The sequence below is a fragment of the Eriocheir sinensis genome, chromosome 55, assembly GCF_024679095.1.
Source record: "Eriocheir sinensis breed Jianghai 21 chromosome 55, ASM2467909v1, whole genome shotgun sequence".
NCBI lineage: Eukaryota > Metazoa > Arthropoda > Malacostraca > Decapoda > Varunidae > Eriocheir > Eriocheir sinensis.
Window position 1 is genome coordinate 10,407,026 of NC_066563.1, and position 20,996 is coordinate 10,428,021.

The following is a 20,996-nucleotide window of genomic DNA, read 5'->3' on the forward strand; positions in this document are numbered from 1 at the left end:
TTCGTTTTCTTCAATCTTCGTCACTAACCTCTTACTCAGTCTCGTATCGTGTAGCTTACCATCCCTCCCTCCCCTTCCTCAGTCTCGTGTCGTATAGTTCACCATTCCCTCCCTCCCTCAACCTCTGTCACACGTAGCTTACCATTCCCTCCCTCCCTTCCTCTCCCCCTCCCTCCCCTTCCTCAGTCTCGTGTCGTGTAGTTCACCATCCCCTCCCTCCTTCCTCCCCCTCTTCCTCAGGTTCTGTCACACCGTTCTCACAAGCAGGATGTTCTCACTTTGCTGAACACATTTGGCTCCCGACAGTGACAGAGGGCGCCACTTTGTTGAGTTAGCCCGCGAAAAGAACGACTGCAATGACTGTACTCAAGCCGTTTCTCCGTTTTCTAATCTTTTTGTTTCTCTTTTTTTTTTCTTCTCCTTTTCATTCCCGCTTCGATTTATCAATGTCTCAGTTTTCATTCGCGCGGGAGAAGAGCGTATAACCAATCTGATTTTTTTTCTTCTTTTTTTAGTTGGTGGGCAATGATGATGAAGCAAAGATGAAGGGCGACAAAGAAAGGACAGACAGGTTTTTTTTTTTTTTTACGGCAGAGGAGTCAGTTCAAGGGCATAAAAAAAGGTAACAAATGTGAAAAAAAGGCCCGCTATATATACTCATGAAAAAAAGGGCCGCTATATATACTCATGAAAAAAGGCCCGCTATATATACTCATGAAAAAAAAGCCAGCTACTCATAAAAAAAAAGCCCGCTACTCAAACAAAGGGTGAAACAAAGACCAGCCAGGGAGGAAGTAAGAGACAGCCATTCCCTCCCTTTTTAGGCGAATCTACAGCCGCATTCCTCACCATTTCGGATCTTACACCCCCACACACCCACATTCGGCAAGGCTTTCGTAAGAGTTGTGGGCTTTTCCATGGGTAGTTTATGAGCTCGGTGATAGTCTGACGAGGCTTCTGCACCATGAACACAAAGAAGAAAAAATCATGAGAACTTCCGTTGTGGACTTTGCAAATAGTTGTTGTGACAGTCCAAAGGGAGGAGAGTAAGGAAGGGAAAAGGAAAGGGAAAGAAGGGAATGGAAGAGGAGGAAAAGAGGAAAGGGAAAAGGAGGATAGGAGGGAAGTGAAGAAAAAGAAAGGAGAGAAGGGAAGAAAAGAAGGGAAGGGAAGGGAAAAGAAAAGGGGAGGAAGAAGCTATAACACTAAGAATGAAAGAGGAGGAGGAAGAGGAGGGAAGAGGAAAAGTGAGGGAGGAGCTGTATTACTAAGAAAAGGAAGAGAAAGGGAGAAAGGTAGGAGGAAAAGGAAAGAAGGAGCTGTAAAACTAACAACGGAAAAGGAGGAAAGGAGGAAGGAGACCAGGAAAGGGGGCGAAGGAACTTTACTAGCTACTAAGAAGAGAAGAGGAAAAAGGGAAAAGGAGGAAAAACGAAAGAGGAGGAAGAGGGAGGAGAAGAGCTACACCCACACACGTACCCTCTTCGGCAAATCTCAGTGTCTCGCTTAAACAGGGACACATTGCCGCAATCAGGCGTTGTGTGTTTTATCCCCGGCGAGTATGATTTGCGGGCGTCTGTGGCGGGGGAAGACGTGACCGTGACGAGGGGAGGAAGGGGAAAGGAGGAGGAAGAGAGAGGACGGAGGAGGAGGAGGAGTGGGGAAATTGGACGAGTGTTTCTTTCAAAGGAAGCGAAGGAAAGGAGAGAAAGGAAGAAGAGAAAAGAATGGAAGTGAACGGAGTAAAGGAGGGAAGGGAAGAGGAGGAAAGGAGGAAAGGGAAGAGGAGGAAAGGAGGAAAGGAAGAGGACGAAAGAGCTGTAACACTGAGAATGGAAGAGGAAGAGAGGAGGGAAAGGAAGAGGAAGGAAGGGAGGAAGAGCTTTTTTTATTTATTTTTTCTATTTAACCAAACACAAGACGATTATGCCTTTACTATCAAAAAGCTCATTCTCTTTGTCTGTTTGTTTGTGTGTTTGTTACCCATTAACATTTTTTTTTCAAGAGATAGAGAGAGAGAGATTTTTTTAACTGTGGCTTCTCGTCTAATCAGTTCCCTGCAGATGGCGCCACTATAAACACTTGCCTGCGCCATGACGGGCTGGGGCCAAACACCATCCAGGCCCCTCAAGCAAGCCTACCGGCGCTATAGGTGTAGACTTAAAAAAAAAAAAAAAGAAGAAGAAGAAGAAGCTGTTTTCATGCCTCTGCCAGGACGGATCGGCAATCACTCGGTACAAGCACACTTAAATTTGACAATATATTTATCACTGATGGCGGTAACTCACTTGTCTTGCCCCGCCACGCATGTCTGTCTGTCTGTCTGTCTGTGTCTGTCTGTCTGTTTTGTCTGTCTGTCTGTTTGTCTCTCTGTTTTGTCTCAGTAATAATCGGTTTGGTGATTGGTTGTCTTGGATTGGATTCTTATTTTCTTTCTATTCTTTCTCGTGTACAGTATCTTCTTTTTTTTGTATCTTCATTTATTTCGTTTTCTTCTTGTTCTTCATGTTCTTTTTATTCTTCTTGTTCGTGGGTTTTTTTCTTGTTTATCTTTTCGTTTTATTCGTATTTTTGTTATTGTTGTTATTTTGATCCTTTTTTCGTCTTCTTCCTCCTCCCTTTTGCTGGTTTTATTGTAATTGTTATAGTTTTCTTAATTTTCTTATTCTTCTTCCTGTTCCTCCTCCTTTTCCTCCTCTTCTCCTGCTCCTTCTTTCTCTTCTAATTTCCTTCCTTACTCCGTCCTTCCCTGCCTACACCCCTCCCTCACTTCTTCGCTCCTTTTCCCTACATTTCTCCTTCCTTCCTTCGTTCCTTCTTTCTCCCTACTTATCTCTTCATTTCTTCCTTCATTCCTTCCCTCCTTTCTTCCTACACGCCTTTCTTCCCTTCCTACATCCCTCCTTCCTTCCCTCTCTCCCTACATCCTTATTTCCCTCTTCATTCTTTCGTTAATTCCTTCCCTCAAATCTTCCCTCCCTACATCCCTCCTTCCTTCCTCCTTCCCTCTCTCCTCCTCCCCCCTCTTTCTCTCCCTCCCTCGAACTACCAGCAGCAGAGACCCGAGTCGCCTCATTCGCTATTCGTTGAGTCTCCCCTCCACTTCCTGAGACGGGCTCCATTTGCCACCCATTCCGCCCCTGTGATATTTTGTATGCTTCATTTTTCTTCCATTCCATTGTTCTACGCGTCAGAGGTGAGACAGGCTTGCCCTTCCCTCCCTCCCTCAATCATTCCCTCCCTTCCTTCCTCTTTCTCTCCCTCCCTCCCTCCCTCCCTCCCTCCCTTTTTCCTTCTTTCCATGCTTCTCAAAATATGTACTGTGTAGGATGGGTTGGGGAAAGGAAGAGAAGAAAAGAGAGATAGAATATGAGGAAAGGGAAATAGAAGGGATGGAAGAGGAAAGGAAAGAGAAGGGAGGAAAGAGATGTAATAGAAATTGAATTGAAAGAAGAAAAGGAAGAGGAAAGGGGAAGAAGGAAAGGAGGGAAGAGGAAAAGAGGACGGAGCTATAACACGAAGAAAAACGAAAGGAAAAAGAAAGGGGGGAGGAAAGAGGAAGAGGGAGGAAAAATCTATAATATACGTGGAAAGGAAAAAAGGAATAGAAGGAAGGGAAAGAGTGAAGAGGAAAAGAGGACAATGAAGCTGAAACACGAAGAGACGAACGGAAGAAGAAAGAAAGGAAGGGAAGGGAAGAGGAAAAGGGAGGAAGGATATGAAGGACTAGTGGAGAGGAAGGAAGGAAGGAAAGAAAGGAAGGGAAGAGAAAAAGGGAGGTATCGTTTATAATATTAGTGGAAAGGAAGGAAGGAAGGAAGGGAGAGAAGGAAGGAAGGAAAGGGAAGGAGAGAAGGAAAGAGGAAAAGGGAGGAAGGATATGTAGCACTAGTGGAGAGGAAGGAAGGGAGAGAAGGAAGGAAAGGAAAGGAGGGAAGGGAAGAGGAAAAGGGAGGAAGGATATGTTGCACTAGTAGAAAGGAAGGAAGGGAGAGAAGGAACGAAAGGAAAGGAGGGAAGGAAAGAGTAAAAGGGAGGAAGGATATGTTGCACTACTGGAAAGGAAGGAAGGGAGAGAAGGAAGGAAGGAAAGGGAGGGAGGGAGGGAGGGTGCTGGGAGCGTTCAGAGCACTTCCTTCCGCCTTCACCTTCGCTTAAGAACCTTCGTGTTAACTCTAATGGAAGGCGCCGACTGCGAAAAACTGTCCCAACGAAACCAAGCGATTCCGACGACTTCCACGCGTTGACAACCCCCCCCCCCCCCCTTCCCTACCCATCCTACCTATCCACTTTTTTTTTAATATTTTGCTATCTTCCTATATCCTTGCCTCTATTTTTTTTCATCTACCAATATGTCTATCTCTACTATACGTGTTGAGAGCCCTTCCCTTCCAGACCTTCCTACCTACCTACCTACCTGCATACCTATTTACCTTTCCCTTCTCTCCTTTCCTCTCCTCTTCTCTCTCCCTTTTCTCTCTTCTGCCTACCTGTCTCTTCTCTTCTCTCTCTCTCCTCTCCTCTCTTCTCTTTCCTCTCTCTCCTCTCCTCTCTCTTCTCTTTCCTCTCTCTCCTCTCCTCTCTCTTCTCTTTCCTCTCTCTTCTCTCCTCTTCTCTCTCTTCTCTCCTCCTCTCCTTTATCTTCCCTCCTGTTCTTACTAATCTACAATCCCCCTTCTTCTCTCCACCTATCCACTTCTATTCATCTATTTACCCTTTAGAAGACTCCTCCTTCATCCTCTCTCTTTCCTCTCTTTGCCTTTTCCTACTCCTCCTCCTCCACCTCACTCTTGCTTCTCCACTTGGTCCCTTCTTCTACCCACCTATCTACTCCTCTTTTCAGACCCTTTTTATCCATCCACTTACCTTCCAAAACCCTTCCTCCACCCTTTTCCTTTCACTCCCTTGCCTCTCCCTCTCCTCCTCCACCTCACTCATACTCTTCCACTTGGTCCCCTTCTTCCACCTACTTATCTACTACTCTTTTCAGACCCTTTTTATCCATCCACTTACCCTCCAAAACCCTTCCTCCACCCTTTTCCTTTCATTCCCTTGCCTCTCCCTCTCCTCCTCCACTTCACTAAGGCTTCTCCACTCGTTCCCCTTGCTTGTCACCCACCACACGATCCACCCACTCTGCCACACGCCACCTCGACCCAATCATCTCGGTGCTAAGCCATTCCGTCGCCTCCCTCGCTTTGCATTCGGCGTCTGCATCTCCTTCGGCTCAAAAACTCGTTCATGTTGTCACCTAACGCCTTCGTCTGCGCCACCAGGGTCTCCGCGCCCGCCAGAGTAGATGAGGTCACGTCAGGAGCCATATGGAGGGATCAAAGCAATGGCACTAGGCACTCCCCCTCCCCCTTCCTCCCCCGTGGCAGGCCCCCAGAGTGCCACCTTCCCCCGGGGTGCGAGTGTGTAAAGAGTGGAGTGATGGAAATCGTGTGTGTTGTGTCTTCTTATGTGTGTGAGGGGTGGGTGGCGGGGGGATGGGGGGAGGGTGGTTGGGTGTGTGTGTGTGTGTGTGTGTGTGTGTGTGTGTGTGTGTGTCTAGTGATAAGAATATTTCCTTAAGTTATTTCGTATACGTTGTTTATCTTCATCATCATCATCATCATTGTCATTCTTATTCTCCTCCTCCTCCTCCTCCTCTTCCTCTTCCTCTTTCTCCTCTTCATCATCCTCATCCTCCTCCGCCCTTTCCCATACAAACCCACACACATGTAACATCTTCGTCCCTATCTTCACCCTATCATCATCATCACCATCACCATCACCCTTGGAGCTACGGTGAGTGGGCTCGTTACTAACCCCCACCACCCCTTCCCCCCTCACCCCCCACCGCCCCCCCACACAGGTAAGGTACGCACATCCCCCTTGCATGACTTCACACCTGACTGGGCCACTCAAAGCCCCGGACAGTCACGGTCATCAACCCTAACCGTGGGCGTCATCGGCTTGCCATGCCATCCCCCTCAGTACGACACGCGACGCCCCGCTCGGCTTGGCTCGGCGCGGCTTGCTCTGTTCCGCCGTGGGTCGCCTCCCGTGTCTGTGCGCCGCGCTTTGCTGTCCCGTGTTAATGAGAGGAAGAGATACGCCCGTCGTGTTGTTGTTGTACCTGGTCTGCCTTCCTTCCTTTCCTCTCTTGCGTTCTCTGTTTCCTTTTTTTTATATGATTTCTGTTTCACTTTTTTCCTTTATTTCAAGTTTTTGGGTTATTGTTTGGTTATTGTTTGGTTATTGTTTGGTTATTTTCATTCCCTGTCTGTGGCGAGCTATCCGATGTTAATGAGAGAGAGAGAGAGAGAGAGAGAGAGAGAGAGAGAGAGAGAGAGAGAGAGAGAGAGAGAGAGAGAGAGAGAGAGAGAGAGAGAGAGAGAGAGAGAGAGAAGCCCGTGTATCGTGTTAATGTTAGCTTGCTGGGCTGCCTTCCTTCCTCTCCTCTTTATCGTTCTATAATTCCTTTTTTTATATGATTTCTGTCTCACTTTTTTCCTTCTTTTCAAGTTTATGTCTGTTTGGTGATCTATTCCGTGTTATTGTTATCTCTCTGTCATTCCTTTCTTTCTCCTTTTCCTTCTTTATTTACTTTTTTCATACGATATCTGTCTCTTCTTTTTTTCTTTATTTCAAGTCATTCCTTTCTTTCTCCTTTTCCTTCTTTATTTACTTTTTTATATGATTTCTGTTTCACTTTTTTCCTTTATTTCAAGTCATTCCTTTCTTTCCCCTTTTCCTTCTTTATTTCCTTTTTTCATACGATATGTCTTCTTTTTTTTTTTTCTTCTTTTCAAGTTTATGTCTGTTTGGTGATCTATTCCGTGTTATTGTTATCTCCTTGTCATTCCTTTCTTTCTCCTTTTCCTTCTTTATTTCCTTTTTTCATACGATATCTGTCTTTTTTTTTCCTTCATTTCAAGTTTTAGTGTATTTGGTGAGCTATTCCGTGTTATTGTTATCTCCTTGTCATTCCTTTCTTTCTCCTTTTCCTTCTTTATTTACTTTTTTCATACGATATCTGTCTCTTCTTTTTTTCTTTATTTCAAGTTATTCCTTTCTTTCCCCTTTTCCTTCTTGATTTCCTTTTTTCATACGATATCTGTCTTTTTTTTCCTTTATTTCAAGTTTTTAGTCTATTTGGTGAGCTATTCCGTGTTATTGTTACCTCCTTGTCATTCCTTTCTTTCCCCTTTTCCTCCTTTATTTCCTTTTTTCATACGATATCTGTCTCTTCTTTTTTTCTTTATTTCAAGTTATTCCTTTCGTTCCCCTTTTCCTCCTTTATTTCCTTTTTTCATACGATATCTGTCTCTTCTTTTTTTCTTTATTTCAAGTTATTCCTTTCTTTCCCCTTTTCCTTCTTTAGTTCCCTTTTTTCATACGATATCTGTCTTTTTTTTCCTTTATTTCAAGTTTTTAGTCTATTTGGTGAGCTATTCCATGTTATTGTTATCTCTGTGTCATTCCTTTCTTTCCCCTTTTCCTCCTTTATTTACCTTTTTCATACGATATCTGTACGTTATCAGTACATTCATCAACAGAGGACCTTAAATATCCCTTGCGTCTTATCCTCAGTTAAAGTCTCTTACTCTCCCACTTTACCTCTCTCACTCTGTCTATTATTTCAGCTATCTATCTACCTACCTACTTATCTATCTATCTATCTATCTATCTATCTATTTATCTATCTATCTATACCTATCCACCTATCTGTATTCGAACCATATTTTTCTTGCGTCCCGCCTAAGCCTCTCCTCCACTTGTATATTGATAGGCAACCCTGATTAATCCATTGCAGGTGAGCTAAGTAACGCGCCGCCGCACCTGAGCTCCGCCTTGTCGCTCCTGCTCATGTCGTGAAGGGAGGGCCATTAAGTGCAATTTGCCATGTTTAACGACGGGGGTGTTGTTCGACTGAGAGAGAGAGAGAGAGAGAGAGAGAGAGAGAGAGAGAGAGAGAGAGAGAGAGAGAGAGAGAGAGAGAGAGAGAGAGAAAAAATAGACGTATTAAACAAAAAACAGTAAAAAATAAGGAACAGGAAAAAAAATCAGAAGAAAAAAAGGAAGATAATGAAATAAAAAAATGGAAGAGAGAGAGAGAGAGAGAGAGAGAGAGAGAGAGAGAGAGAGAGAGAGAGAGAGAGAGAGAGAGAGAGAGAGAGAGAGATAAAAGAGACGTATTAAGCAAAAAACAGTAAAAAAATAAGGAACAGAAAAGAAAAGAAAATCAGGAGAAAAAGAGGAAGATAATGAAATAAAAAGAAAAGGAAAGGAGGAAGAGATGGAGAAGAAGGAGGATAAAGAAAAGGAGAGGAAGAAGAAAAGAAGAAGAAGGCGAAGAAGAAGGGGAAAGAAAAGACAGGAAAAGAAAAGAAAAAGAAGAAGAAAAGAAGAAAAAGGAGGGGAAAGAAAAGACAGGAAAAGAAAATATATAAAACCTGGAGAAAAAAAAAGAGAAAACAGAAGAAACAGAAAAAAGAACAACAAGAAGTGCAAGAACAAAACCGAGAACAAAAACAAGGACAAGAACAGGAAGAAAAAGAAGGAGAGAGGGAGGGAGGGATGGAGGGAGATCACTTAAGTTTTCACTCTTGGCGAAGCGGAGAAACAGCGCCGTAACAGCAATCCAGGACGAGGAGACGTGTCCCGTGACTCACGCAGAAGGGACGAGGAAGGCCAATTACTGGAACACGCAGAGGATGTGGCGGAGGAGGAGGAAGAGGGGGAGGAGGAGGAGGAGGAGAGAAAGGAAGAGGAGAGATACATGTTAGAAGCAGATGTGGAGGAAAGAGAGGGAGGAATGGGTAATACGTACTAGGGAAGGAGGAAAAGGGAAGAGGAAAGGGAGGAAAAGGAGGAGGAGAGAGAGGGGAAGAGGGATAGATGCGTCAGAGGAAACTAGTGTAGGGGAGGAAGAGAGGGAGAAGAGGATAGTACGAAGAAGGGAGAGAGAAGGAAGAGGAAAAAATAGGCGAAGATGGAAAGAAAGGGAAAGGAGAAGAGAATGGAAGAGAGTAGATGCGTTGAAGGAAGAAGAGTGTAGAGAAAAGGATAGTACGAAGAAGGGAGAGAGAAGAAAGAGGAAAAAACAGGTGAAGATGGAAGGGAATGGAGGAGAAGGAGAGAAAAGAAGAGGGAAAAAAAGACGAAGATTGAAGGGAAGGGAAAGGAGGAAAGGAGAGAAAGGAAGAAGAAGTGTAGAGAAGCAGGTGTAGAGGAGAGAGAGAGGAAGAGAGAAAAGAACGAAGTAGGAAGAGAGAAGAGAGAGGAAAGATAGGGGAAAAGGGAAGGAAAGGTAGGTTAAGTTAACGTATCAGATATGGAGGAAAAGAATATACCAGGAGGGAGGAAAGATAAGGAAGAGGAGAAGGGAAGAAGAGGATGGTGAAATTAGCGAAAAGGAGGAGGAAGTGGAACGAGGAAACAGAATGAAGGAAGAGGAAAAAAACGGAAAAAATAGAGAAAAATGACAAAAAACATGAACGGTGTATTTCTCCCAACCCTCCGATCAAGAGCAGGAGCATAAGCAATCAGATCACGCACAAAGGAAGTCCGATTTAGGCGTTTAGAGGTGCTTAGAGTGAAGTGAAGGGAAGGGAAGAGATGTTACCGAGCCCGGAGTAATAGCACACGGTGAGAGAGAGAGAGAGAGAGAGAGAGAGAGAGAGAGAGAGAGAGAGAGAGAGAGAGAGAGAGAGAGAGAGAGAGAGAGAGAGAGAGAGAGAGAGAGAGAGAGAGAGAGAGAGAGAGAGACATGCGATACTGAGAAACGGAAGTGAGAGATACTAAAAAAAAAAGAAATAGGGAAACACAAGAATCTGTAATGGAGGGGCGGCGAAGGTGGCCAGGAGGGCAGGATATTCTACCAGAGACGATAGATTGAGGTATAAAGTAGAAACATGGCCTTACCAGCGTATTATACAAAGATAACAAAACTCCCGGCGTCTTATATTCTAAGTTCCTCGCTATGAACCCGAGCATAGTATTGGCTTTCATGCAGGCAAACTTGCAGTGTTGATAGTGACCCCGAAGTCTGTTAACTCCTTCACTCCTGTAGTGGTTCCCCGCCCAAGGAGTTTATGTGTGGTTACTGTTTCTGGACCCAATGTGCATTATTTTACATTTGGTAGTGTTAAAGAAGATCTGCCACTTCTTACCACTGAGTGATCTGGTTTAGGTTTCTCTGGATAATTTTGCAATCTGCCGTCGTGAGAGCTTTTCCACTAGCGTTGCCGAATTATCGTACACACTATATTGCATTTTCGTAGTTTCTGACATATCTATAGCAAAACAAACAAACAAACATCAATAAATAACAGTTTCAACGCTAACTTTAATATTCTTTCGTTATTTGTGTAGGTACGAGAGTTTGAGGCTAAAAAATAATGAATACAATGTGGTGAATACGATAATCTGGCAATGCTGTTTTCCATCCACTTTTGTGTCGTCGGCAAATTTAGAAAGGGTGAATTTCAATCCACTCTTTCTAAACAGAGAACAGAGAGAGAGAATGAGGTGGGTGGGGAGTCCAAAAGTAAAGCAAAAAAGAGGTTAATTCATATAGGAACAGAGTGGTAAATGATAACCTTTTTAGAATAGCAACGAGGGAAGGAAACTATACCAAAGTAACGATGGATTGAGGTGTAAAGAAGGAAGCGAAGCAGGTAGAGAAAGACGGCGGGTTCGAGACCAAGAAAAAGTAGTGAGAGATGAGAACAAGAGAACAGAGTGAGAGGAACGATAAACAGGGAAAGAGGAAACGAGGGAGGAGGAAATTATACCATAGAGGCGACTGATGGGGGGCAGGAAACACTAAAATCCGGTAACATAAAGATGACCACTACGAAATATGGCAAAAAAGAGGAATGCATGTGAGAACGGAGTGATATGGCGATTAGTGTTTAAAGGGAAGGAAATTATAGTGGAATACGACTGATTGAGAGAAGGAAGAGGAAGCGAAAAACTAAAATACCGAAAAAACAGTGATAGTGGACACGAAATCTTGCAAAAAAAGGATACATGGAGGAAGTGAGAGATAGGAATGGTGTGTTAAGCATGGAAAAGAGGGAAGGAAATTATAGGAAAGAGGCGAAAGATTGAGATAAAGAAGGAAGCAAAACAGGTATAGAAAGGTGATGGGACTAACGATCAAATTTAGAAGAAAAAAAAAGAGGAAATACACGGAATAAAAGAGAAATAAATGATGTCCGTTTAAAAGCAGCAACGAGGGAAGGAAATTATAGGAAAGACGTTGATTGAGGTAAAGAAGGAAGCAAAACAGGTATAGAAAGGTGATGGGACTAACGATCAAATTTAGAAGAAAAAAAAGAGGAAATGCATGGAAGAAAAGAGAAATAAATAATAGCCGTTGAAAAGCAGCAACGAGGAAAGGAAATTATAGGAAAGAAGCGATGGATTGAGATAAAGAAGGAAGTGAAACAGGTAGGGAAAGGTGACGAATCTAAAAGCCGAATTAAGGAAAAATAAAAATGATGCATAGAGATAAGTGATAACCGCTTAAAAGTAGCAACGAGGGAAGGAAATTATAGGAAAGAAGCGACAGATTGGGATATAAAGAAGGAGGTGAAACAGGAAGGGAGAGGTGACGAGTCCAAAAGTAAAGCAAAAAAAGGTTACTGTATAGAGGAAGAGTGAAGTAAATGATAGCTGTTTAAGAGTAGCAACGAGGGAAGGAAATTACACCAAAGAGTTGACAGATTGAGGTAAAGAAGGAAGTGAAACAGGAAGAGAAAGGTGACGAGTCCGAAAGTAAAGCAAAAAAAGGTTAAAGTATAGAGGAAGAGAGAGATAAGTAATAGCCGTTTAAGAGTAGCAACGAGGGAAGGAAATTATAGGAGAGTTGACAGATTGAGGTAAAGAAGGATGTGAAACAGGTAGGGGAAGGTGACGAATCTAACAGCCGAATTAAGGAAAAATAAAAAAACAGGTAGGGGAAGGTGACGAATCTAACAGCCGAATTAAGGAAAAATAAAAAGTATGCGTGGAAGAATTGAGATAAGTAATAGGCTTTTAAAAGTAGCAACGAGGGAAGGAAATTAAAGCAAAGATGCGACAGATTTGGATATAAAAAAAAAAGAGATGTGAAACGGGAGGAGAGAGAGGTGACGAACATAAAAGTTAAATTAAAGAGAAAAAAAAAGATGTATAGAGATAAGTAATAGCCGTTTAAGAGTAGCAACAAGGGAAGGAAATTATAGCAAAGATGCGACAGATTGGGATATAAAAAAAAGAAATGTGAAACGGGAAGAGAGAGAGGTGAGGAACATAACAGTTAAATTAAAGAGAAAAAAAAAGATGCATAGAGATAAGTAATAGCCGTTTAAGAGTAGCAACAAGGGGAGAAAATCACAGCACAGAGGCGACAGGATAAGGTAGGAAGATTGAAGCAAAGCAGGTAGAGAGAAGGAGACAGAGAGAGAGAGAGAGCAAGGTGACAGGTGAATGCATGGAGGAACACAGAAGAGATAAATGATAAGCCATAGCGGTGGAAACGGCGGAAGAAAATTATACCATGGGGCCTGATTGAAGGGGAAGAGGAGGAGGAGCCCAAGGAACCCACACGTTAAGCAAGACCGTAATGAGGTGCTTACACGACGCAACACACACCTGGGTACACTTAGAGCAGGTGAACTGAGACCCATCCAGCCTGTAGCACTGTTAACATAATTGGCGGTGTGGCGTATGGGCGGGGAGGAGGCGCGGGTGAGGATGGGAGGGATGAGTATGTAAGGGCGGGAAGATCAGCTTGTTAGGGCGTGGGTAACCAAATTTATGGCCGTGTAGAGGAGGTGAGAGGGAGGGAACGGGAGGAATGGGTGATGAAGGAGAAGAGAGGAAGGGAAGGAAAGTACCGGAGTATATATAGGCGGAAAGAACTGTATTGACGACAAGGTATTGAGAACGAGAGGGAAGGAGAATGACGGGAGGTAGATATTGAATGAGGAGAGAAAAGGACGGGAGGAGAGTTTATAAAGGCGGGAGGAACAGTATTGGTGACCACGTAGAAGGCGGGAGGAATGGTTGAAGGGACGGGAGGTAGAGATTGATGTCTTTTGAGAGAGCGGGAGGAGAGGAGAGGAAGGGAAGGAGAGTACTAGAGGAGAGTTTATAAAAGCGAGAAGAACAGTATTAATGACCACGTACAGAGGGCGAGAGGATGAACTTATAAGAGCGGGAACAGTAACCAAGAAGTATAAGTAGTAGTAATAGTAGAAGAAGTAGAAGAAGAAGAAGAAGAAAACGAAAACGAAAAAGAAGAAGAAGAAGAAGAAGAAGAAGTAGTAGTAGTAGTAGTGGTAGTAGTAGTAGTAGTAGTAGTAGTAGTAGTAGAATTGGAAGAAAAAAAAAGAAAAAAAAGAAGTAAGAGAGAGAGAGAGAGAGAGAGAGAGAGAGAGAGAGAGAGAGAGAGAGAGAGAGAGAGAGAGAGAGAGAGAGAGAGAGAGAGAGAGAGAGAGAGAGAGAGAGAGAGAGAGAGAGAGAGAGAGAGAGAGAGGATACTTGCTATGTGTGTGAATGTATGTATGTGTGTATATGTCTTTCCTCCTCCTCTTCCTCCTCCTCCTCTTCCTCCTCCTCCTTACGACACATTATAAGGTGGGGCTGCTGCAAATCCGCCCCTCCCGAAGACCTCCCGGCGCGTTATAGTCAGCGAAAGAAGACATTAAGTAATTTAGACGTCAGCCGGGGAAATATTTCGTGCCTCGGTGACGCCATTGACGGGAAAAAAAGTCGCAGCTCCAGAGAACCGAGGAGAAGGTGATTTGGAACGCGAGGCAAAAATAGAATGTAGAAAGTCGAAGATAGAACAGTAGATGGAAAATGGAATAAGTTGGAATAGAAAAGATAGTTAAACAATAGCAGATAGAATAGAAGATAAATGAAAGATAGAAGATAGATAGAAGGCAGAGCAAGAGATAGAGGAGAGTAGAGGATTGATAGAAAAACGGCAGTTCAGTGCAATGTAGAGGAAGGTAAGACAAAGGTAAGGAAAGAAGGAAACGAGGAAATACTAAAAAAAATCATATCTAGAAAGTGAATAAGGGAAAGGGCAGAATGGAGGAAGGGAGAGGGAGGAGAATGGAGCTGGAGGGAAATTAAGGGAAAGGGAAGGATGGAGGAGGAAGAAGGGAAGGGGAAAAAAGAGGGAAATTAAGAAGCCCAGTTCAGTGCATGGGAGAGCTAGGTAAGACAGAGGTAAGGAAAGAAGGAAACGAGGAAATACTAAAAAAATCATATCTAGAAAGTGAATAAGGGAAAGGGAAGAAAGGAGGAAGGGAGAGGGAGGAGAATGGAGCTGGAGGGAAATAGAGGGAAAGGGAAGAATGGAGGAGAGGAGACCAACGTTGCCTGATTGTCGTACACAGCCGATTATATTTCCCGACTTCCTACCCCTAAACTATCTTCTGGGCTCCAATGAGGAAACTAATTTATAGTTATCGTTAAAAGAGTTAGATTCTGATGTGTCTTGGCAATAGTTAGGCGTCAGAAACCGTTAAATACTATGCTCTGGGTACGACAAGGGAAATAAAGGGAAAGGAAAGGGAGGAAAATGGAGCTTGAGGGAAATAGAGGGAGAGGGAAGGATGGAGGAGGGAAGAGGGAGGAGAATGGAGGTAGAGGAAAATAATGTAGGGGAGATACGAGCGACATAAGAAGAGGGAGGAGGAGGAGGGGAGATGACAGAAGTAAGAGGGAGAAATGTAGAAAGAGAAGGGGAAGGGGAGAGGAGGGGAAGGGGGAACACCCAGGCCGCCATAAGGATACAGAACAAATATGAGTCACAAAATTGCAGGATGCGTTGCGAAGGATCTGCCGGGACGTCGCGGGGCCCCGAGACAGATGGGAGGCGACACGAAAGCCCGCCGCTGCCTCCCTCATCCTTATGCCTCATCCCCAGCTCCTCCTCCCTCCCCCCCTCCCTCACTCTCCTTCCCTCTTCTTCCACTGTTCTCTTCTCGTCTCCTCTCCGCCTCTCCGTCTCCTCCTCCACCTCCTTCACCCCCCACCCCCGCCTCGCCTCCCGCCACTGTCTGAAATATAGTCTCTTCTCTTTGGGTGCTTTCTTGTGGGGCAATGAGCCGCGGCGGGCCCTTGCGTGCTGACTCCACCTGCGGGGCGGGGCGGCGCGGGGGACGGGGACGGGGGGGGGGAGGGGGGGGGAGGCACACACACACACACACACACACACACACACACACACACACATACTGTTCGGCAGGTGCAGCACAATGTCCCTACGTCGCGCGGGGCAGGGCAAGGTATAGGGCGGGACAGGTGACGGGGGAGCAGGCAGGTGTCCGCCGTGGCCCGCAGCAGTTCCCACCAACATGGAAATTATTGCACCTGATGCGGAAGTAATCACCCTACACCTTCATAGCACTTCCTGCCCCTCCCCCCCCACACACACACACGCCATACACACAACAAGACAACGCCCCCTGCAGGAGACTCCACTCACCGTCTGTTCTGGTACCAGGTCTTGACCTGCGTGTCGGTCAGGTTGAGCTTGGCCGCCAGCTCCATGCGGTCCTGCACACTCAGGTACTTCTGCCGCTCGAAGCTCTTCTCCAGCGTCTGCAGCTGGTGGTCGGTGAAGGCCGTGCGGGCCTTGCGCTGCTTCTTGCACGGCGGCGGCCCCGTGCCGCCCTCCTCCTCCCCCTCCTCAGCGGGGGACACGGGAGACCCTGCGGGGGACAAGGGCGTGTGAGGTAACATCCACGTGACCGTCAGCCACACCCAGCAAGAATGAAGCTTTTCACTGTAAGCCTCCGCCTCCGTCTCCAATCATTGCCTTTCTCTCTGCCTGGAAGCAGCGTCACCACACCTAACAGTACAATAAACGCTTCCTTACGTCTGCATCATAACCACACCGAGACCCTCGCCCCCTGACGCCCCCCCGCTGCTGCCCACCAACACCCACCCGCTCCTTCCCTCCCGCGGTGGTTGGAAAGACTTCGGTCCATATTCTTAAACATACCCGGCTCCCAGTACGACTATTTTCCAAAGCCACAGAGAAAATTAACCGGGTTTTCATGGGGGGGATCCCGTTCGTGGTGCGGAGGTCGTGTAAAACTATCACTATATCATCACAAAACACTCCATGGAAAACCCCACGGCAACTTCTACGAGAGGCTTTTAAAACAGGCAAACTGATGAGCCAATAGGTTTAAGAATACGGGATTTAGCTCGGCCCCCCCCCGCCCCCCACCCACCCCACCCATTACATCCTTATTCCCTGACGCCGCCGCCCAGCCCACCTGTCGCCTAACGAGTAATAATGAGCCTCCGATATGCACTCTCAGACACCTGCCGCGCGACGCAATTACGGGGCACGAGAGTGAATCGGAAATGAGAGGAAGCGAAGGAAGAGTGAGACGAGGAGGTGACGAAGAGGAGGAGGAGGATAAACAGCAACGGAGGATAAAGACGAGGATGTAGAGAAAGAGAATGGGAGGTATAATGGTGATGATGGAAGAGAAAGAGGAGGAGAAGGAGGAGGAGGAGGAAAACGATAAACAGCAATTGAGGATAAAGACGAGGATGATATTAACACGCATATAGTGAAGTAGAGAAAGAAAATGGGAGGAATAATGGATGATGGAAGAGAAAGAGGAGGAGGAAGAGGAAGAGGAAGAGGAGGAGGAGGAGGGTGACAAATAGCAACGGATGACAAAGACGAGGAAAATTATGACATATAGCGATGTAGAGAAGGAAAATGAGAGGCAACAATGGATGACGAGAGAGAGAGAGAGAGAGAGAGAGAGAGAGAGAGAGAGAGAGAGAGAGAGAGAGAGAGAGAGAGAGAGAGAGAGAGAGAGAGAGAGAGAGAGAGCGTCACCCACCGAGAGTCACTCAAGACCCACTCAAACGTAACACAAAAGGAACACACTCACACATACACGAAACACCTTATCACACACCATGACAGGATCCGAACCCATAAAAACCCATAAGCCCGTGAAGACGACGCAGGAGGGGGATCGAACGCTCTATACAGGGAAGCATAATTGAAACAGAGCGAATCAGAAGACAGTCGCACGAGGGAAGGGGATCAGATGGCTTAATTTCAAAGGGCGTTACGACAAGCCCTGTCAACCCTTCTTCCTCCGGCGGGAAAGTGACGAATGTGGGTGATTACTTACAGAGAGAGAGAGAGAGAGAGAGAGAGAGAGAGAGAGAGAGAGAGAGAGAGAGAGAGAGAGAGAGAGAGAGAGAGAGAGAGAGAGGAAGAACGAAAGAAAGAGAGAAAGAAAGAGAAAGAGGGAAAGAAAGAAAGAGAGAGAGAAAGAAAGAGAATGAAAGAAAGACAAAGAGAGAAAAAAGAGAGAGAGAGAGAGAGAGAGAGAGAGAGAGAGAGAGAGAGAGAGAGAGAGTACCTAAAAATTTTGTATGTTTTAAATTTGTCAAGTAATTATTCGTGTTTAAAATTACTTGCCTATATTATCTCTTCTGTCTCTCCTTCTCCTTCCTATTCCCATTCTCTTCCTTTCCTCTGTCTCCTCTCCCTCCCCTTCCTCATCCTTTCTCATACTCCTCCTCTCTCCCCTTTCCTTTTATTTTCGTTATTTCTTCCTCTCCTTTACTTTCTTCTCTCCATTCCTTCTCTCTTCAATCTCCTCCTTTCCCTCACCTCCTCTTTTCTCTACACTTCACATTCCTACATACTCCTTTTTTTTCCTTCTACTTCTCTCCGTATTTGCATCCTCTACGCTACCATTTCCGCCCTCTCTCCTCCATACATGATGCCCTCTCCTCCTCCCTCTTCCTCTCTACTCTCTCCTTCCCTCTCCTCCCCTCTTCTCCTATCCCATCTCCTCCCGTCTCTACCTACACATGATTCCTCCTCCCTCCTCCTCCTTCCCTCCCGCCTCGGATAAACAGGATGGAGTGAGCGTGACCTGAGGACCAGTGATTATCAGGTAACTGTGGGGCAGGTGAGTGTCGGCCATGATGGATACCTGTGTGCGTGTTAGTTAACCTTATTTTTCCTTCATTTTCCAGGTGAGAAGGAAGAAACATCGATGACAGTGATTAAAGGAAGAATTAATCTGTACCTAAGAATGAAGGAAGGCAGAGTAGCATTTAATGGTGAGTGTTAACTTTTGTTCTTTGTATTTTTTTTTACAGCTAAAGAAACAGCTCAAGGGCAACAAAAAAATGTGTAAAAAAAAAGCTCCCGGTAATCGCTGTTCCCACAAAGATTACTTAACTTAACTTGTACTTTGAGGGAAGAGTGAAAGTTGAAGAGAAGTTTTGCCATCTCTTAATTCGTTGCGTGGAAAATTTAAAAGCCCGCTAATCGCTGTTCCCACAAAGATTGCTTAACTTAACTAGTACTTCGAAGGGATAGTGAAAATTGAACGTATATGGAAGAAAGGAACGTATGGTGTGTGAGACGTTCTTTTGCCATCTCTTAAAGAATTCGTTGCGTGGAAAATTTTAAAGCCCGCTAATCGCTGTTCCCACAAAGATTGCTTAACTTCACTAGTACTTCGAAGGGATAGTGAAAATTGAACGTATATGGAAGAAAGGAACGTATGGTGTGAGACGTTCTTTGCCATCTCTTAAAGAATTCGTTGCGTGGAAAATTTTAAAGCCCGCTAATCGCTGTTCCCACAAAGATTGCTTAACTTCACTAGTACTTCGAAGGGATAGTGAAAATTGAACGTATATGGAAGAAAGGAACGTATGGTGTGTGAGACGTTCTTTTGCCATCTCTTAAAGAATTCGTTGCGTGGAAAATTTTAAAGCCCGCTAATCGCTGTTCCCACAAAGATTGCTTAACTTAACTAGTACTTCGAAGGAATAATGAAAATTGAACGTATATGGAAGAAAGAAACGTAGGGTGTGTGAGACGTTCTTTTACCATCTCTTCATTGCGTGGAAAATTTAAAAGCCCGCTAATCGCTGTTCCCACAAAGACTGCTTAACTTAACTAGTACTTTGAAGAAATAGTGAAAGTTGAACGTATATGGAAGAAGGGAACGTTGTGTGTATGAAACGTTCTTTGGCCATCTCTTCGGTGCGTGGAAAATTTACGTGTAGAGGAACATAACAGAAAAAGTGAGTGTTTGTGGGTCGCTTCATCGCCGGCTCCCCGTTGCGTGAGGCCGCGGCGATCAGTTAACCGGCCGAGATGCGGATCCTGGACTCTTAGTGGCCTTAAGTGGCGTCCGCAAGTTATCGCCTGGACGCACGAAGGGGATGGCTGTGTGATGGGGGGGGGGGGGGGGGTTAAGGGAGGAACTGAGTGTATAGGGGGAGGGGGTCACTATCTGTTTGTGTGTTTTCATGTATGTATGTATGTATGTGTTTATGTATGTGAGTCTGCATTGAGTAGCAGGCTTTTTTTTTTTCATTATTTGTGTGTGTGTGTGTGTGTGTGTGTGTGTGTGTGTGTTTGTAAGTGTGTATGTATGTGAGTGTGCAGTGAGTGGCAGGCTTTTTTTTTTTTTTTTTCATTATTATTTTCTTTTTTTATGCCCTTGAACTGTCTCCGCTGTAAAAAAAATGTTCCCCGCCTGTTTGTATGTTTGTTAGCGCGTTTCTGTGTTTGTCTGTGTCTGTCTTTGTCTGTCTGTCCTTATGTTTATCTGTCTGTCTGTTTGAGTGTTTGTTTATCAGTCTGTGCATGTTTGCCGCCTGTCAGTATATTTGTAAGCTTGTTTGTGTGCTTGTGTCTGTCTATCTCTAGCTGTCTTTGTCTGTATCTGTATGTCTGTCTGTCTTTATTTGTGTCTGTGCATCTGTCTGTCTGTCTCTCAATACCTATCTATCTTTCATACCCTTCCCTTCCCTTCCGTTCCTTTCCTCTCCCTTACAATCCGTTCCTTTCCTTTCCCTTCCCTTCCTCTCCCTTCCTTTCCGTTCTAGTTTTTTCCCTTCCCTTCCCTTCCCTTTCTTTCCATCCCCTTCTGTTCCCTTCCCTTCTCTGTCAATCTCTAGCCGTGTTTTGTCTGTGTTTGTGTAGCTTTATATCCCTCTGTATGTTTGTGTCTGCATCTTGTCTGTCTCTCTGTACGTGTCTGTGTGAGTACGTCTTCCAAACACTAAAGGTCATATTCCTAATCATGTCACCGACCAAGTTCACATATTTGACAAAGGCTTCGTAGGAGTTCTCAGCATTTCCATTGGTAGTTTTATGACCCTGGTGGCAGTGTGACGCTCCTTCTGTACCATGAACATCAAAGAACACACACATTAGAACCCGACCGATCTCATTCTTGACTTTTGGAAATGATGTGAGGGGTAGAAGCGTCTGAAAAAAAATAATACTCTCTTTTCCACATAAGACACACCTTCGTTAAACACTTTACTCCCCTGCCCCTTACTACGAACCCCTTCCACGATGTCCCTTTACGTATGACAAAACGCTAACGGTAACCAGCACGGAGGAACGCATGCTGGACAGGTCACGTCATAGAGCTTCCCTGAGGTCGAGTAAGGTGTGGGGGAGGTAGAGATCATTAGAGAGAAAGGTTAGGTGGTGGTGGTTGTGGTGGTGGTGCCCTGGGCGTGGGAAGAAGGCGGCCTGAGGTGGTCACACTCCCAGGCCTGGCCACGCCCTCACACTCAAGGAGGAAATGAGGGCTTGATATCAGAAGCTTAGTCCACGCACCTGAGATTCACACGGGATCCACCTGTGCCCTAATGAGCTCCAGGTAGTGCGGGTAACGGGGTCTTCTTCTTCTTCTTCTTCTTCTTATGTTCTTCTTATGTGTATGGTTTTCGATTCTTAAGGTGTTGGGTAATGGAGAGAACGTAACATTAGCTCCTTAACCACCTGAGACTCAAATGAGATGTTACCTGTACCCTGATGAGTTCCAGGTGAGGTGAGTAGTGGGGTTTATAGGCGTGTGTGGTTTTTGATTCTTAAGGTGTTGTGTAATGGAGAGAGGTGACATCAGCTCCTTAACGCACCTGAGATTCACACGGGATCCACCTGTGCCCTAATGAGTTCCAGGTGAGGTGGG

The 20,996-nt window shown here is 45.1% G+C and overlaps 2 protein-coding genes across 3 annotated transcripts in view; one reads left to right on the top strand and one right to left on the bottom strand.

The window, feature by feature from the left end:
• Positions 1 to 15,750, bottom strand: part of LOC126984042 (homeobox protein B-H2-like) — a 35,793-nt gene extending 20,043 nt beyond the window's left edge. Inside the window, exon 1 of the mRNA XM_050837404.1 lies at positions 15,482 to 15,750. Within this exon, the coding sequence (XP_050693361.1) occupies positions 15,482 to 15,738 (257 nt within the window). The 5' untranslated portion in view covers positions 15,739 to 15,750. The remainder of the gene's footprint in view (positions 1 to 15,481) is intronic.
• Positions 1 to 20,996, top strand: part of LOC126984040 (uncharacterized) — a 145,660-nt gene that overhangs the window by 74,592 nt on the left and 50,072 nt on the right. For both annotated transcript variants that reach the window (XM_050837400.1, XM_050837402.1), the window contains exon 2: positions 18,025 to 18,111. The gene's annotated coding sequence lies outside the window, so the exon portion shown is untranslated. The remainder of the gene's footprint in view (positions 1 to 18,024; positions 18,112 to 20,996) is intronic.